The sequence below is a fragment of the Pecten maximus genome, chromosome 10, assembly GCF_902652985.1.
Source record: "Pecten maximus chromosome 10, xPecMax1.1, whole genome shotgun sequence".
In the NCBI taxonomy this organism is placed as follows: Eukaryota; Metazoa; Mollusca; class Bivalvia; order Pectinida; family Pectinidae; genus Pecten; species Pecten maximus.
Genome location: NC_047024.1, coordinates 43,967,718 through 43,987,322, shown reverse-complemented (window position 1 = coordinate 43,987,322; position 19,605 = coordinate 43,967,718). Strand labels below are relative to the sequence as shown.

The 19,605-nt window shown below is 41.3% G+C and overlaps 1 protein-coding gene across 2 annotated transcripts in view; it reads left to right on the top strand.

Moving 5' to 3' along the window:
- The window catches only part of LOC117336317 (ankyrin repeat and SAM domain-containing protein 1A-like), a 227,448-nt gene that overhangs the window by 10,453 nt on the left and 197,390 nt on the right, over positions 1–19,605 (top strand). For both annotated transcript variants that reach the window (XM_033896807.1, XM_033896808.1), the window contains exon 2: positions 5,500–5,586. In XM_033896807.1, the coding sequence (XP_033752698.1) occupies positions 5,500–5,586 (87 nt within the window). The remainder of the gene's footprint in view (positions 1–5,499; positions 5,587–19,605) is intronic.

The window sequence follows — 19,605 nt, the reverse complement described above, 5'->3', positions numbered from 1 at the left end:
TAAGCTATCAGAGGAAAGAAGAATGTTTTTCCATGGATTATATATGTTGATTCTCTTTTAGGTTCTTCAGGAAATTAATTTACTTATAAGATCAGAATCCACACTCCTTGTAAGAGAAGATTGTGATATGGCAACCTGACCTAATCACTGAGTTTCCATGTTTACTAGAAAATAGATCCTTCCGTCTATTGAATCAGACCAGTCTAAATTGATATATAGGGGAATTAGAAAACTGATACCCTGAACTGATTAAGATCAATAATAAAGTTAGAATAACATTTGACTATAATTAGTTTCTTCAGAATAGACCTTACAAGAAATCACAAGGAGTTTTGATGGATTTCATTCCCTTTGATGTAAGTAGCTTTTGAGGCCTAAAATGGTCAATTGACTGAGATTTCAAAACTCTTCTTCTCCCAAGACCCATATATGGTATACTTAGATAGTCTTAATGGATAAAAAAGGTTTTAAGATGCTTTATCAAAATTGTATATTCATGGCTCCCTGGGTTTCCTGTTTTCCAACGGGGAGAGGCTAATTATATATAAACTTTACAATAAGTTTATATATATATATATTTAGGTAAATCACACTTTTGAGCATCATTTCATCATCTGACTGTGTTGATATAGAGGGACGTGTGTGACACAGCACAGTGGGCCATCTGAGTGGTTTTTGTTTAACATTGGTTTGTTATTACATGTATCATCAAAGGGCTGCGTCGGCCGAGAGGTTGAGGTGTCCCCGACACTTTATCACTAGCCCTCCACCTCTGGGTTGCGAGTTCGAAACCTACATGGGGCAGTTGCCAGGTACTGACCGTAGGCCGGTGGTTTTTCTCTGGGTACTCCGGCTTTCCTCCACCTCTAAAACCTGGCACGTCCTTAAATGACCCTGGCTGTTAATAGGACGTTAAACCAAATAAACCAAATAAACCAAAGTTATTATCATGATTTGAGAACTTTCCTTGTAGATATACCCTATGACATCAAGTCTCTAGATCTCTAAGTCTCTACTCTTTAGATTTATTAGGGAAATGGTTGTCATTGAATCATAACCTTGAATGTTTGTTTTAGAATCAGTTATCTCTAGGGCTGTGAGAGTTTAAGGTAATGGTTTTTGTGCCTGCTTCACTCCCAGGTGAATTTTGTGTATGGCTGTAAAGAGGATATGACAATAGCACAAGGATTGATTTTATACTAGTTTGTCGGTGTCACACAAACCTCTCCTAATGAAACTTTCAATGGAGGCTACTACTTTCTCCTAAATTTTAGATTAAAAGTTATAAAACGGATGTATCTGATCTATCATGAGAAAATGTGTGACAACATCTTTCTGTTGGGTCATTAAATTCCTTCATCTGTCTGTATCCTGACATTTCAAGTGATTCTTCTGAGATAGAAAATAGAGTTTCTTTGTCAGTTAGATAGTATGAAGTTACAGTTAGATGTGGACTGATGTCAGTCTGTGTCACTTGATGTATCAGATCAGGTATTGTCTGATTGTAGTATTATTAAGGCCCGTATTGGAGATACAATTTCCCTATAGTAACCACTCTGTCTGTCTGCATGTTCATCCAGGCTGTCCGTTCGTCCCTCCATGATTTTTGTTCCTGGTTATAACTTTAAGTATTTATTGACAGATTTAGATGAAATTTGGTCAAGATTGTTAGTTGACATTTCATACCATTTAAGTCAATCTAGATCAAAGTCTTGGTTATCAGGTCAAATATATATCTTTTCACTTACAATAATTTTTTGATGACATCATGAAGCAATGTTCAAGGTCACCAAGTTAAATAGGTCAAAGACACTGGGTCAAAAGTCAAGGTCAAATTTTGTATCTTTTCACAGATGAATACGGTTATGACATTATGAAGCAAAATTGGTTGGAGTGATATGAGAAGTCAACTGACGAAAGATCAAGGCTTCTTGGTCAAATGTCAAAGTCCAAAGGTCAAGGAATAAGTGGATCTCTGGCAAGGCTTGTTAGTGGGAGAAGTATTTAATGTTTAAAAAAATTCAAATCTAATCAATTGAGTATTACACCAGTATTTACATTTGTGTTAGCCCAGCTGATATAAAGGTAGAGTCACATTATAGTGTGTGTAATGTAAATTTTGGTTCCTTTTCATTTCTTTTAAAGTGAAAATATTAAATGTCAGCCTCAACAATATGTATGATGATTATGGGATATATATATATAGTCACATGACGAGGCCATGCTGACTAATTAATGTTCTATTTTATCGTCAACTTGTTCCTGTTTAACAGCTAATTAAAGACTGCTTTGCAATGTTTAATTAAGGTAACATGTTAGTAAAATATGGTGTTAAATCATGTTTGAATTTGACCTTGACCCTGAACCAAGAGACACTGACACACAGCACACAATATAGTTACTATGTATCTGAAGTTTATTTGATATAACCTGTAACAGTGAACATTGTTTGTCCAACTTTTGATGTTTGACCAACTTTTGATTTTCGACCAACTTTTGATGTTTGATTAACTTTTGATGTTTGACCAACTTTTGATGTTTGACCAACTTTTGATGTTTGACCAACTCTTGATGTTTGACCAACTTTTGATGTTTGACTAACTTTTGATGTTTGACCATTAACATGATCTTGCACCAAAAGCCATGAGTAGGGATATCTATGGCGGTGTGTATACCAGCTAATCTCAGACAGTAAGACCTCTCCTTGACAGCACTGTCTTTGTTTTTTTTTAAACCCTGGTGTAGCCTTGATCATTAGAGACAGATATAATCCTGGTCCTGTCTAGTCTAACTATAACAACAATTACGCTCATGTGGATTTTCAATTTAATTGGGAAATTTATAACCACTTAATTTGTAAAATGTCATGGCTGAATTGTGGTATTGTGTGCAGCGCTGTAATAATATTGTGATGACTATGGTGGAATGAAGATCTGCAGCATCTGCACTTTCTTTATTGATATTGTTAGAAACCTTAAACGTGCCTGCTTGATCATATTTATGTACAGTATTGTAGTGTATACTAGAACAATTTTAATACAAAAAAATAGAAACTTTAAACGACATCAAGGCATGTCTAAAACTCAAGTGACTGGTAATTAAGGCCTATTGGCCTCTTGTTTGTGCCTAAAACTCAAGTGACTGATAATTAAGGCCTATTGGTCTCTTGTTTGTGCCTAAAACTCATGTGACCGATAAGGCCTTTTTGTCTCTTGTTTGGGCCTAAAACTCATGTGACCGATAAGGCCTTTTTGTCTCTTGTTTGGGCCTAAAACTCATGTGACCGATAAGGCCTATTGGCCTCTTGTTTGTGCCTAAAACTATGGGGACCGATAGGGCCTTGGCTGCCATGGATTTACAAAACAAATGTTCATCAACTCATATTTGAAGAAGCATTTCTGGTAACTTGATACCACTCAGTTAAGGTAAAATGTTAGTTTTTCAAGCTGACCAGTGTTTAAGCAAAGGTGCTGGTTGTTTTAATGCCTGATATAGATCATAGCTTGTTTCATGCTTTGTGTCGTTGTCTGAATGTCTGGTTAGTTTGAGTATGTTGAAAAGATCATCAGAGTTTTTTCATAAAGAATAGTTTATATGTACTAACATGTTAGAATTGAAGATCTATTTTTTAGGTTAAATGTTTTCTTTGTGTTATAATTACAAGTTGACAATACATAGATATTAAGATGTCTGGTGATGGTTAGTGGTCTCTGTAGCCATTAACCTCCGTTCTCATTCCTTATGCTGCTTCTCATTTGTACTCTGTTGTTCTCATTCGTAATCTGTTGTTCTCATTGTAATCTGTTGTTCTCATTCGTACTGTGTTCTCATTCATAATCTGTTGTTCTCATTCGTACTGTGTTCTCATTCGTAATCTGTTGTTCTCAATTGTAATCTGTTGTTCTCATTCACACTCTGTTGTTCTCATTCGTACTGTGTTCTTATTCGTACTGTGTTCTTATTTGTAATTTGTTGTTCTCATTCATAATCTGTTGTTTTCAATCGTAATCTGTTGTTCTCATTCGTAATCTGTTGTTCTCATTCGTAAACTGTTGTTCTCATTCATAATCTGTTCTCATTCGTAATCTGTTGTTCTCATTCGTAATCTGTTGTTCTCATTCGTAAACTGTTGTTCTCATTCATAATCTGTTCTCATTCATAATCTGTTGTTCTCATTCGTAATCTGTTGTTCTCATTCGTAAACTGTTGTTCTCATTCATAATCTGTTCTCATTCGTAATCTGTTGTTCTCATTCGTAATCTGTTGTTCTCATTCGTAAACTGTTGTTCTCATTCATAATCTGTTCTCATTCGTAAACTGTTGTTCTCATTCGTAATCTGTTGTTCTCATTCGTACTGTGTTGTTCTCAACAGAGTGGGCGTTTGTATGTTGAGGAGTACGTGGGCCAGGTTGTAGGTTGAGGAGTACGTGGGCCAGGTTGTAGGTTGAGGAGTACGTGGGCCAGGTTGTATGTTGAGGAGTACGTGGGCCAGGTTGTAGGTTGAGGAGTACGTGGGCCAGGTTGTATGTTGAGGAGTACGTGGGCCAGGTTGTATGTTGAGGAGTACGTGGGCCAGGTTGTATGTTGAGGAGTACGTGGGCCAGGTTGTATGTTGAGGAGTACGTGGGCCAGGTTGTATGTTGAGGAGTACGTGGGCCAGGTTGTATGTTGAGGAGTACGTGGGCCAGGTTGTATGTTGAGGAGTACGTGGGCCAGGTTGTATGTTGAGGAGTACGTGGGCCAGGTTGTAGGTTGAGGAGTACGTGGGCCAGGTTGTAGGTTGAGGAGTACGTGGGCCAGGTTGTAGGTTGAGGAGTACGTGGGCCAGGTTGTATGTTGAGGAGTACGTGGGCCAGGTTGTATGTTGAGGAGTACGTGGGCCAGGTTGTAGGTTGAGGAGTACGTGGGCCAGGTTGTAGGTTGAGGAGTACGTGGGCCAGGTTGTAGGTTGAGGAGTACGTGGGCCAGGTTGTAGGTTGAGGAGTACGTGGGCCAGGTTGTAGGTTGAGGAGTACGTGGGCCAGGTTGTAGGTTGAGGAGTACGTGGGCCAGGTTGTAGGTTGAGGAGTACGTGGGCCAGGTTGTAGGTTGAGGAGTACGTGGGCCAGGTTGTAGGTTGAGGAGTACGTGGGTCAGGTTGTAGGTTGAGGAGTACGTGGGCCAGGTTGTAGGTTGTTCCTGGGTATTTCCCTTACCTGAGGAATAAAAGTCTGATTGGTTCAAACCATGGGCATGTTTGTTTTATAACTGTATGAAAATGCTGGACATGAAAAATTATACACTATTGTACTATCTGAGAACATTTTACCATTAAAATGTCCAGGTGAGTAAATAGCAGTGCAACCATTTTGGGCCTTTTGTTTAAAAAAAACCCCCAAAACCCCAAAATGTATTAAGTAATTTCATAACAAAAATATATACATCAATCTGTAGCTTCTATCAAATCTATATGTTAGTGCAAGGATATTTGTTGAAGTAAGATTTTGTTGTTATTCCAGTTGGCCGGTGAAATCTTCGACCAACGTAAATTGTGTGGACAGTAATGGCTATACTCCGCTACATCTGGCCGTTCTCCATGGACATAAGTAAGTAATAATCTACATCTACCTGTCTACCTGCTCAGTTTTATGGAAGCATTTGGTCTTCAACAATATATATCTACCTTCAAGGGGATTTTGGGTTTTGGGGGGCCGGGGGTGCAGGCGTTTCTTTATAAATCATTACAGTATAATAGCTGGTGGGGGCTGGAAGGGGGACATGTATTGCTTTATCAATACTCAGTATGCTTGTTATTGTTATAGAGCAGTGGCATCAATGTTGAACTTTAAGTTTGGACTAATTAATTGTCCAATGTAAAAGACTTTGTTTACTCCAATCATCACCTGAAATAATACACTTACTTCTGTTACCGGCTCATTTTCCTTCTCTGTTGCACCTTCCTCCATTTTCCTTCTCTGTTGCTCCTTCCTCCATTTTCCTTCTCTGTTGCACCTTCCTCCATTTTCCTTCTCTGTTGCCCTCCTCCATTTTCCTTCTCTGTTGCGCCTTCCTCCATTTTCCTTCTCTGTTGCCCTCCTCCATTTTCCTTCTCTGTTGCACCTTCCTCCATTTTCCTTCTCTGTTGCACCTTCCTCCATTTTCCTTCTCTGTTGCCCTCCTCCATTTTCCTTCTCTGTTGCGCCTTCCTCCATTTTCCTTCTCTGTTGCGCCTTCCTCCATTGGTCAACCTCACATTTCACATGGTTTCTATTATGATTTGAGCCTATACTTCGATTTTAAATTATTGAACTTGATTAATTGTCCAATGTCCAAGATTTTATTTAGCTGGGGGTTAGTTTAATTTCTTTCAAAGTACATGTGCTGTCCTAGCCAGACCAGGAATATACTTATACATTATCATCCCAACACACACTTCATCATCATCCCAACACACACTTCATCATCATCCCAACACACACTTCATCATCATCCCAATACACACTTCATTCTCATCCCAACACACATTTCATTCTCATCCCAACACACACTTCATCATCATCCCAACACACACTTCATCATCATCCCAACACACATTTCATCATCATCCCAATACACACTTCATTCTCATCCCAACACACATTTCATTCTCATACCAACACACACTTCATCATCATCCCAACACACACTTCATCATCATCCCAACACACACTTCATTCTCATCCCAACACACACTTCATTTTCATCCCAACACACACTTCATCATCATCCCAACACACATTTCATTCTCATCCCAACACACACTTCATTCTCATCCCAACACACATTTCATTCTCATCCCAACACACATTTCATCATCATCCCAACACACACTTCATTCTCATCCCAACACACACTTCATTCTCATCCCAACACACACTTCATTCTCATCCCAACACACATTTCATTCTCATCCCAACACACACTTCATTCTCATCCCAACACACACTTCATTCTCATCCCAACACACACTTCATTCTCATCCCAACATACATTTCATTCTCATCCCAACACACACTTCATCATCATCCCAACATACATTTCATTCTCATCCCAACACACATTTCATTCTCATCCCAACACACACTTCATTCTCATCCCAACACACATTTCATTTTCATCCCAACACACATTTCATTATCATCCCAACACACACTTCATCATCATCCCAACACACACTTCATTCTCATCCCAACACACACTTCATCATCATCCCAACACACACTTCATTCTCATCCCAACACACATTTCATTCTCATCCCAACACACACTTCATTCTCATCCCAACACACACTTCATCATCATCCCAACACACATTTCATTCTCATCCCAACACACACTTCATTCTCATCCCAACACACACTTCAGATTCTCAATCTCCACTACAGTTAACCGTTAGTTGTTACAATCAATGGACTGGGACAAGAGAGAAAAGATCGGTCTTCTATGAGATAAAAATAAAACATCAGTAAAATGACAGATATGTGGCACATGTAGGTAAAACTACTGTCTGGTCTGAGGTAACATTGTGTGGCACATGTAGGTAAAACTACTGACTGGTCTGAGGTAACATTGTGTGGCACATGTAGGTAAAACTACTGTCTGGTCTGAGGTTACATTGTGTGACACATGTAGGTAAAACTACTGTCTGGTCTGAGGTAACATTGTGTGGTACATGTAGGTAAAACTACTGTCTGGTCTGATGTAACATTGTGTGGCACATGTAGGTAAAACTACTGTCTGGTCTGAGGTAACATTGTGTGGTACATGTAGGTAAAACTACTGACTGGTCTGAGGTAACATTGTGTGGCACATGTAGGTAAAACTACCGACTGGTCTGAGGTAACATTGTGTGGCACATGTAGGTAAAACTACTGTCTGGTCTGAGGTAACATTGTGTGGCACATGTAGGTAAAACTACCGACTGGTCTGATGTAACATTGTGTGGCACATGTAGGTAAAACTACTGTCTGGTCTGAGGTAACATTGTGTGGCACATGTAGGTAAAACTACTGTCTGGTCTGATGTAACATTGTGTGGCACATGTAGGTAAAACTACGGACTGGTCTGAGGTAACATTGTGTGGCACATGTAGGTAAAACTACTGTCTGGTCTGAGGTAACATTGTGTGGCACATGTAGGTAAAACTACCGACTGGTCTGAGGTAACATTGTGTGGCACATGTAGGTAAAACTACCGACTGGTCTGAGGTAACATTGTGTGGCACATGTAGGTAAAACTACTGTCTGGTCTGAGATAACATTGTGTGACACATGTAGGTAAAACTACTGTCTGGTCTGAGGTAACATTGTGTGGCACATGTAGGTAAAACTACTGTCTGGTCTGAGGTAACATTGTGTGGCACATGTAGGTAAAACTACCGACTGGTCTGAGGTAACATTGTGTGGCACATGTAGGTAAAACTACCGACTGGTCTGAGGTAACATTGTGTGGCACATGTAGGTAAAACTACTGTCTGGTCTGATGTAACATTGTGTGGCACATGTAGGTAAAACTACTGTCTGGTCTGAGATAACATTGTGTGACACATGTAGGTAAAACTACTGACTGGTCTGAGGTAACATTGTGTGACACATGTAGGTAAAACTACTGACTGGTCTGAGGTAACATTGTGTGGCACATGTAGGTAAAACTACTGTCTGGTCTGAGGTAACATTGTGTGACACATGTAGGTAAAACTACTGTCTGGTCTGATGTAACATTGTGTGGTACATGTAGGTAAAACTACCGACTGGTCTGAGGTAACATTGTGTGACACATGTAGGTAAAACTACTGTCTGGTCTGAGGTAACATTGTGTGACACATGTAGGTAAAACTACTGACTGGTCTGAGGTAACATTGTGTGGCACATGTAGGTAAAACTACCGACTGGTCTGAGGTAACATTGTGTGACACATGTAGGTAAAACTACTGTCTGGTCTGAGGTAACATTGTGTGACACATGTAGGTAAAACTACTGTCTGGTCTGAGGTAACATTGTGTGGCACATGTAGGTAAAACTACTGTCTGGTCTGAGGTAACATATTGTGTGGCACATGTAGGTAAAACTACTGTCTGGTCTGAGGTAACATTGTGTGGCACATGTAGGTAAAACTACTGACTGGTCTGATGTAACATTGTGTGGCACATGTAGGTAAAACTACTGTCTGGTCTGAGGTAACATTGTGTGGCACATGTAGGTAAAACTACCGTCTGGTCTGATGTAACATTGTGTGGCACATGTAGGTAAAACTACTGTCTGGTCTGAGGTAACATTGTGTGGCACATGTAGGTAAAACTACCGACTGGTCTGAGATAACATTGTGTGGCACATGTAGGTAAAACTACTGTCTGGTCTGAGGTAACATTGTGTGGCACATGTAGGTAAAACTACTGTCTGGTCTGAGGTAACATTGTGTGACACATGTAGGTAAAACTACTGTCTGGTCTGAGGTAACATTGTGTGGCACATGTAGGTAAAACTACTGTCTGGTCTGAGGTAACATTGTGTGACACATGTAGGTAAAACTACTGTCTGGTCTGAGGTAACATTGTGTGACACATGTAGGTAAAACTACTGTCTGGTCTGAGGTAACATTGTGTGGCACATGTAGGTAAAACTACCGACTGGTCTGAGGTAACATTGTGTGGCACATGTAGGTAAAACTACCGTCTGGTCTGATGTAACATTGTGTGGCACATGTAGGTAAAACTACTGTCTGGTCTGAGGTAACATTGTGTGGTACATGTAGGTAAAACTACTGTCTGGTCTGAGGTAACATTGTGTGGCACATGTAGGTAAAACTACCGACTGGTCTGAGGTAACATTGTGTGGCACATGTAGGTAAAACTACTGTCTGGTCTGAGGTAACATTGTGTGGCACATGTAGGTAAAACTACCGTCTGGTCTGATGTAACATTGTGTGGCACATGTAGGTAAAACTACTGTCTGGTCTGAGGTAACATTGTGTGGCACATGTAGGTAAAACTACTGTCTGGTCTGAGGTAACATTGTGTGGCACATGTAGGTAAAACTACCGACTGGTCTGAGGTAACATTGTGTGGCACATGTAGGTAAAACTACTGTCTGGTCTGAGGTAACATTGTGTGGCACATGTAGGTAAAACTACTGTCTGGTCTGAGGTAACATTGTGTGGCACATGTAGGTAAAACTACTGACTGGTCTGAGGTAACATTGTGTGGTACATGTAGGTAAAACTACTGTCTGGTCTGAGGTAACATTGTGTGGCACATGTAGGTAAAACTACTGTCTGGTCTGAGGTAACATTGTGTGGCACATGTAGGTAAAACTACTGTCTGGTCTGAGGTAACATTGTGTGGCACATGTAGGTAAAACTACTGACTGGTCTGAGGTAACATTGTGTGGCACATGTAGGTAAAACTACTGACTGGTCTGAGGTAACATTGTGTGGCACATGTAGGTAAAACTACTGTCTGGTCTGAGGTAACATTGTGTGGCACATGTAGGTAAAACTACTGTCTGGTCTGAGGTAACATTGTGTGGCACATGTAGGTAAAACTACTGTCTGGTCTGAGGTAACATTGTGTGGCACATGTAGGTAAAACTACTGACTGGTCTGAGGTAACATTGTGTGGCACATGTAGGTAAAACTACTGACTGGTCTGAGGTAACATTGTGTGGCACATGTAGGTAAAACTACCGTCTGGTCTGAGGTAACATTGTGTGACACATGTAGGTAAAACTACTGTCTGGTCTGAGGTAACATTGTGTGGCACATGTAGGTAAAACTACTGACTGGTCTGAGGTAACATTGTGTGGCACATGTAGGTAAAACTACCGACTGGTCTGATATAACATTGTGTGACACATGTAGGTAAAACTACTGTCTGGTCTGAGGTAACATTGTGTGGCACATGTAGGTAAAACTACTGACTGGTCTGAGGTAACATTGTGTGGCACATGTAGGTAAAACTACTGTCTGGTCTGAGGTAACATTGTGTGGCACATGTAGGTAAAACTACTGTCTGGTCTGAGGTAACATTGTGTGGCACATGTAGGTAAAACTACTGTCTGGTCTGAGGTAACATTGTGTGGCACATGTAGGTAAAACTACTGACTGGTCTGAGGTAACATTGTGTGGCACATGTAGGTAAAACTACTGTCTGGTCTGAGGTAACATTGTGTGGCACATGTAGGTAAAACTACTGACTGGTCTGAGGTAACATTGTGTGGTACATGTAGGTAAAACTACTGTCTGGTCTGATGTAACATTGTGTGGCACATGTAGGTAAAACTACTGTCTGGTCTGAGGTAACATTGTGTGGCACATGTAGGTAAAACTACTGTCTGGTCTGAGGTAACATTGTGTGGCACATGTAGGTAAAACTACTGTCTGGTCTGAGGTAACATTGTGTGGCACATGTAGGTAAAACTACTGTCTGGTCTGAGGTAACATTGTGTGGTACATGTAGGTAAAACTACTGTCTGGTCTGAGGTAACATTGTGTGGCACATGTAGGTAAAACTACCGACTGGTCTGATGTAACATTGTGTGGCACATGTAGGTAAAACTACTGTCTGGTCTGAGGTAACATTGTGTGGTACATGTAGGTAAAACTACTGTCTGGTCTGAGGTAACATTGTGTGGTACATGTAGGTAAAACTACTGTCTGGTCTGAGGTAACATTGTGTGGCACATGTAGGTAAAACTACGGACTGGTCTGAGGTAACATTGTGTGGCACATGTAGGTAAAACTACTGTCTGGTCTGAGGTAACATTGTGTGGCACATGTAGGTAAAACTACTGTCTGGTCTGAGGTAACATTGTGTGGCACATGTAGGTAAAACTACTGTCTGGTCTGAGGTAACATTGTGTGGCACATGTAGGTAAAACTACCGACTGGTCTGAGGTAACATTGTGTGGCACATGTAGGTAAAACTACCGACTGGTCTGAGGTAACATTGTTTGACACATGTAGGTAAAACTACTGTCTGGTCTGAGGTAACATTGTGTGGCACATGTAGGTAAAACTACTGTCTGGTCTGAGATAACATTGTGTGGCACATGTAGGTAAAACTACTGTCTGGTCTGAGGTTACATTGTGTGGCACATGTAGGTAAAACTACCGACTGGTCTGAGGTAACATTGTGTGGCACATGTAGGTAAAACTACTGTCTGGTCTGAGGTAACATTGTGTGACACATGTAGGTAAAACTACTGTCTGGTCTGAGGTAACATTGTGTGGCACATGTAGGTAAAACTACTGTCTGGTCTGAGGTAACATTGTGTGGCACATGTAGGTAAAACTACTGTCTGGTCTGAGGTAACATTGTGTGGCACATGTAGGTAAAACTACTGTCTGGTCTGAGGTAACATTGTGTGGTACATGTAGGTAAAACTACTGTCTGGTCTGAGGTAACATTGTGTGGTACATGTAGGTAAAACTACCGACTGGTCTGAGGTAACATTGTGTGGCACATGTAGGTAAAACTACTGTCTGGTCTGATGTAACATTGTGTGGCACATGTAGGTAAAACTACTGACTGGTCTGAGGTAACATTGTGTGACACATGTAGGTAAAACTACTGTCTGGTCTGATGTAACATTGTGTGGCACATGTAGGTAAAACTACTGTCTGGTCTGATGTAACATTGTGTGGCACATGTAGGTAAAACTACTGTCTGGTCTGAGGTAACATTGTGTGGCACATGTAGGTAAAACTACTGACTGGTCTGAGGTAACATTGTGTGGCACATGTAGGTAAAACTACTGTCTGGTCTGAGGTAACATTGTGTGGCACATGTAGGTAAAACTACTGTCTGGTCTGATGTAACATTGTGTGGCACATGTAGGTAAAACTACTGTCTGGTCTGAGGTAACATTGTGTGGCACATGTAGGTAAAACTACTGTCTGGTCTGAGGTAACATTGTGTGACACATGTAGGTAAAACTACTGTCTGGTCTGAGGTAACATTGTGTGACACATGTAGGTAAAACTACTGACTGGTCTGAGGTAACATTGTGTGGCACATGTAGGTAAAACTACTGACTGGTCTGAGGTAACATTGTGTGGCACATGTAGGTAAAACTACTGACTGGTCTGAGGTAACATTGTGTGACACATGTAGGTAAAACTACTGTCTGGTCTGAGGTAACATTGTGTGACACATGTAGGTAAAACTACTGTCTGGTCTGATGTAACATTGTGTGGCACATGTAGGTAAAACTACTGACTGGTCTGAGGTAACATTGTGTGACACATGTAGGTAAAACTACTGTCTGGTCTGATGTAACATTGTGTGGCACATGTAGGTAAAACTACTGTCTGGTCTGATGTAACATTGTGTGGCACATGTAGGTAAAACTACTGTCTGGTCTGAGGTAACATTGTGTGGCACATGTAGGTAAAACTACTGACTGGTCTGAGGTAACATTGTGTGGCACATGTAGGTAAAACTACTGTCTGGTCTGAGGTAACATTGTGTGGCACATGTAGGTAAAACTACTGTCTGGTCTGATGTAACATTGTGTGGCACATGTAGGTAAAACTACTGTCTGGTCTGAGGTAACATTGTGTGGCACATGTAGGTAAAACTACTGACTGGTCTGAGGTAAAATTCAGTGTCTGAAAGTAACTCTGAATTCTCCATAGACAATAGGTCTACAGAGACCCATTTTTTACAACATGCTTTTTAGTAGCAGAGTGATAGTCGTTAAACTTATTGTGAAATAAGTGAAATGTTGTTAATGAAATAAAAAAATGAGAATCAATTGTTATTGTTAATAAGATTTTTATTTGTGATTGTTAATCAGTTCTTTTTTAAATTTTATTTTTTTAAATTTATTTTATTGAAAAGAAGCTGGCATCATTTAACATGTTGACAGTTTTTTCTGATTCGACCATAGCTATATTGTGTACAAATATCCTGCAGGATTTGTCATTCTCATATGTGATCCCATTGTCTAGTTTTTTTGCTCTATCAAGACGGCAAAGTGCAACATAATCAAGAAATGAAAAATCCTGTTTTGCTACCGCATGGGCATTTCTGAACTTGTTCCTCAGATTTTGTAATTGAGCTAAGCTGAGCTGTCTCATTGCTGTGTCTCCCTCCGACTTATTTGGCTCTCGTTTGTTTAAGAATGCCTTCTCGGCATCCTTATGGCTTATACTTTTCTCATGGGCCTTGACACTATCTAATTTAAAGTTATTTGTGCCATCAACCCATATCTGGGACAGCGAATTTCCCGTACCATGCTTATTTTTCTTTTTACAACAGTACCTACATTTCATCACGTTATCCTCGACCTCGTAACATAACCAGTCTCTTCCAACAAGCCAGTGGCATTGAAAAGTCCTTTCTCTGGTGTTATCGTCATATGCCTTTCGTTTAGCATGTAACTGTGTCGCCGAGGAATAAGCAGAGGAATGTTTTCGCTTCGTATTTGGTTTAGCACCTTCATAACACTTTAACATGTGCGCCATGTTGTTTTGAATAACTGCGTCATGCAAACGCTTGCATCGTTCGGTGTCAAATCACTCAGACGCTTGAAGCAAATACACCCTGCTGACGCGCTTTTCTCGGAAGATTTACTTTTATTTTGAGCTCATTTATTACTGGATCATTAGTCAAAAGACAAGGAAAGATTTTGTTATCATGTGTCACGAGGAAAATATAATATCAAGACTGAAAAATTGCATAGCCAATCGGTCCAACACAATGAATTTTTACATAGACCGATCAGATTTTCTGTGGCCTCGGGCCATCGGACCACCTTTACTTTCGAACACTGAAAATTATGTGGCACATGTAGGTAAAACTACCGACTGGTCTGGTACAAGTCTTCCTGTTCTCAAAATAGAACTTACAATTATGAAAGCAGAGTTAAAAACCAAGACATAAAGGAGGTTATTGGGACACCTGAAGTACAAAGACAATATGTACAAAGCTATTCATGTTATACTGTCACACAACAAGGACATCGCACAAAACATTTCACAACGTTTACACCCAACACTATCATAGTCGATCTTTCTCTGTTAGTAGAAATCACTTGGCAAAGTGATACAAATACAAACTGTTAGCTCCACTGAAAAGTCAGGGACAACAGTCACATCTCTACTGACTAGTCAGGGACAACAGTCACATCTCTACTGATTAGTCAGGGACAACAGTCACATCTCTACTGACTAGTCAGGGACAACAGTCACATCTCTACTGATTAGTCAGGGACAACAGTCACATCTCTTCTGACTAGTCAGGGACAACAGTCACATCTCTACTGACTAGTCAGGGACAACAGTCACATCTCTTTACTGATTAGTCAGGGACAACAGTCACATCTCTCTACTGACTAGTCAGGGACAACAGTCACATCTCTTTACTGATTAGTCAGGGACAACAGTCACATCTCTTCTGATGAGTCAGGGACAACAGTCACATCTCTACTGACTAGTCAGGGACAACAGTCACATCTCTACTGATTAGTCAGGGACAACAGTCACATCTCTACTGATTAGTCAGGGACAACAGTCACATCTCTCTACTGACTAGTCAGGGACAACAGTCACATCTCTACTTACTAGTCAGGGACAACAGTCACATCTCTCTACTGACTAGTCAGGGACAACAGTCACATCTCTCTATCTCTACTGACTAGTCAGGGACAACAGTCACATCTCTCTACTGACTAGTCAGGGACAACAGTCACATCTCTCTACTGACTAGTCAGGGACAACAGTCACATCTCTTCTGATGAGTCAGGGACAACAGTCACATCTCTACTGACTAGTCAGGGACAACAGTCACATCTCTCTACTGATTAGTCAGGGACAACAGTCACATCTCTACTGATTAGTCAGGGACAACAGTCACATCTCTACTGATTAGTCAGGGACAACAGTCACATCTCTCTACTGATTAGTCAGGGACAACAGTCACATCTCTTTACTGATTAGTCAGGGACAACAGTCACATCTCTCTACTGATTAGTCAGGGACAACAGTCACATCTCTCTACTGACTAGTCAGGGACAACAGTCACATCTCTCTACTGATTAGTCAGGGACAACAGTCACATCTCTCTACTGATTAGTCAGGGACAACAGTCACATCTCTCTACTGACTAGTCAGGGACAACAGTCACATCTCTCTACTGACTAGTCAGGGACAACAGTCACATCTCTCTACTGACTAGTCAGGGACAACAGTCACATCTCTCTACTGACTAGTCAGGGACAACAGTCACATCTCTCTACTGATTAGTCAGGGACAACAGTCACATCTCTACTGATTAGTCAGGGACAACAGTCACATCTCTACTGACTAGTCAGGGACAACAGTCACATCTCTCTACTGATTAGTCAGGGACAACAGTCACATCTCTACTGATTAGTCAGGGACAACAGTCACATCTCTACTGATTAGTCAGGGACAACAGTCACATCTCTACTGACTAGTCAGGGACAACAGTCACATCTCTCTACTGATTAGTCAGGGACAACAGTCACATCTCTACTGACTAGTCAGGGACAACAGTCACATCTCTCTACTGACTTGTCAGGGACAACAGTCACATCTCTCTACTTACTAGTCAGGGACAACAGTCACATCTCTACTGATTAGTCAGGGACAACAGTCACATCTCTACTGACTAGTCAGGGACAACAGTAACATCTCTCTACTGATTAGTCAGGGACAACAGTAACATCTCTCTACTGACTAGTCAGGGACAACAGTCACATCTCTACTGATGAGTCAGGGACAACAGTCACATCTCTACTGATTAGTCAGGGACAACAGTCACATCTCTACTGATTAGTCAGGGACAACAGTCACATCTCTCTACTGATTAGTCAGGGACAACAGTCACATCTCTACTGACTAGTCAGGGACAACAGTCACATCTCTACTGATTAGTCAGGGACAACAGTCACATCTCTCTACTGACTAGTCAGGGACAACAGTCACATCTCTACTGACTAGTCAGGGACAACAGTCACATCGCTCTACTGACTAGTCAGGGACAACAGTCACATTTCTACTGATTAGTCAGGGATAACAGTCACATCTCTACTGACTATTCAGGGACAACGGTCACATCTCTCTACAGATTTGTCAGGGACAACAGTCACATCTCTCTACTGATTAGTCAGGGACAACAGTCACATCTCTTTACAGATTTAGTCAGGGACAACAGTCACATCTCTACTGATTAGTCAGGGACAACAGTCACATCTCTACTGATTAGTCAGGGACAACAGTCACATCTCTACTGATTAGTCAGGGACAACAGTCACATCTCTACTGACTAGTCAGGGACAACAGTCACATCTCTCTACTTACTAGTCAGGGACAACAGTCACATCTCTACTGACTAGTCAGGGACAACAGTCACATCTCTGTACTTACTAGCCAGGGACAACAGTCACATCTCTACTGATTAGTCAGGGACAACAGTCACATCTCTTTACTGACTAGTCAGGGACAACAGTCACATCTCTCTATCTCTACTGACTAGTCAGGGACAACAGTCACATCTCTCTACTGACTAGTCAGGGACAACAGTCACATCTCTACTGATTAGTCAGGGACAACATTCACATCTCTTCTGATGAGTCAGGGACAACAGTCACATCTCTACTGATGAGTCAGGGACAACAGTCACATCTCTTCTGATGAGTCAGGGACAACAGTCACATCTCTACTGACTAGTCAGGGACAACAGTCACATCTCTACTGATTAGTCAGGGACAACAGTCACATCTCTACTGACTAGTCAGGGACAACAGTCACATCTCTCTACTGACTAGTCAGGGACAACAGTCACATCTCTACTGATTAGTCAGGGACAACAGTCACATCTCTACTGATTAGTCAGGGACAACAGTCACATCTCTACTGATTAGTCAGGGACAACAGTCACATCTCTACTGATTTGTCAGGGACAACAGTCACATCTTTCTACTGAGTAGTCAGGGACAACAGTCACATCTCTCTACTGACTAGTCAGGGACAACAGTCACATCTCTACTGATTAGTCAGGGACAACAGTCACATCTCTCTAGATATATGCCTGCCTGTTAATGATACAAAGGTGACCTGAAGTGCCCTGAAGTGGCCTGCGAGTAAGGCAGTAGTTGGACCTGGTGACATGAAGTGACCTGTCAGTAAGGCAGTAGTTGGAGCTGGTGCCCTGAAGTGACCTGTCAGTAAGGCAGTAGTTGGACCTTGTAACATGAAGTGGCAGTAGTTGGACCTTGTAACATGAAGTGACCTGTCAGTAAGGCAGTAGTTGGACCTTGTAACCTGAAGTGACCTGTCAGTAAGGCAGTAGTTGGACCTTGTAACCTGAAGTGACCTGTCAGTAAGGCAGTAGTTGGACCTTGTAACCTGAAGTGACCTGTCAGTAAGGCAGTAGTTGGACCTTGTAACATGAAGTGACCTGTCAGTAAGGCAGTAGTTGGACCTGGTAACATGAAGTGACCTGTCAGTAAGGCAGTAGTTGGACCTTGTAACATGAAGTGACCTGTCAGTAAGGCAATAGTTGGACCTTGTAACATGAAGTGACCTGTCAGTAAGGCAGTAGTTGGACCTGGTGACATGAAGTGACCTGTCAGTAAGGCAGTAGTTGGACCTTGTAACCTGAAGTGACCTGTCAGTAAGGCAGTAGTTGGACCTTGTGACATGAAGTGACCTGTCAGTAAGGCAGTAGTTGGACCTGGTGACATGAAGTGACCTGTCAGTAAGGCAGTAGTTGGACCTTGTAACATGAAGTGACCTGTCAGTAAGGCAGTAGTTGGACCTGGTGACATGAAGTGACCTGTCACTAAGGCAGTAGTTGAACCTTGTAACCTGAAGTGACCTGTCACTAAGGCAGTAGTTGGACCTTGTAACCTGAAGTGACCTGTCAGTAAGGCAGTAGTTGGACCTTGTAACATGAAGTGACCTGTCAGTAAGGCAGTAGTTGGACCTGGTGACATGAAGTGACCTGTCAGTAAGGCAGTAGTTGGACCTGGTGACATGAAGTGACCTGTCAGTAAGGCAGTAGTTGGACCTTGTAACCTGAAGTGACCTGTCAGTAAGGCAGTAGTTGGACCTGGTGACATGAAGTGACCTGCTTCTTAAATGACCTGTGAAGACATGTGTGCTGACTCTGAATATTGCCATTTGTGTAAAGCTATAAAATAACTAGAATCCTCATCCATTTGATATTAGCAAGGCAGATGAGCTTACATTCTGATTCCCCTTGACCTAAGGTCAAAGGGGTCAAATGCATTAAAATCTTGAAATTATTGATGCTAAATATCCAAGGATATGATATAAGACATGTGACAATACCACATACACAACCAAAATCAACTTTGAAATTTACTGATTCAGTCTTCTTGGACTGTCCTTGTTAAGTTTTGCTGTGTACTATTTAGGTAAGTGAGCTTCATTTTCCCTAATGTTGGTGTATAGTGAGCTTCCTTTCCCCTAATGTTTGGTCTGTAGTGAGCTTCCTTTTCCCTAATATTTGGTCTATAGTGAGCTTCCTTTTCCCTAATGTTTGGTCTGTAGTGAGCTTCCTTTTCCCTAATGTTTGGTCTGTAGTGAGCTTCCTTTCC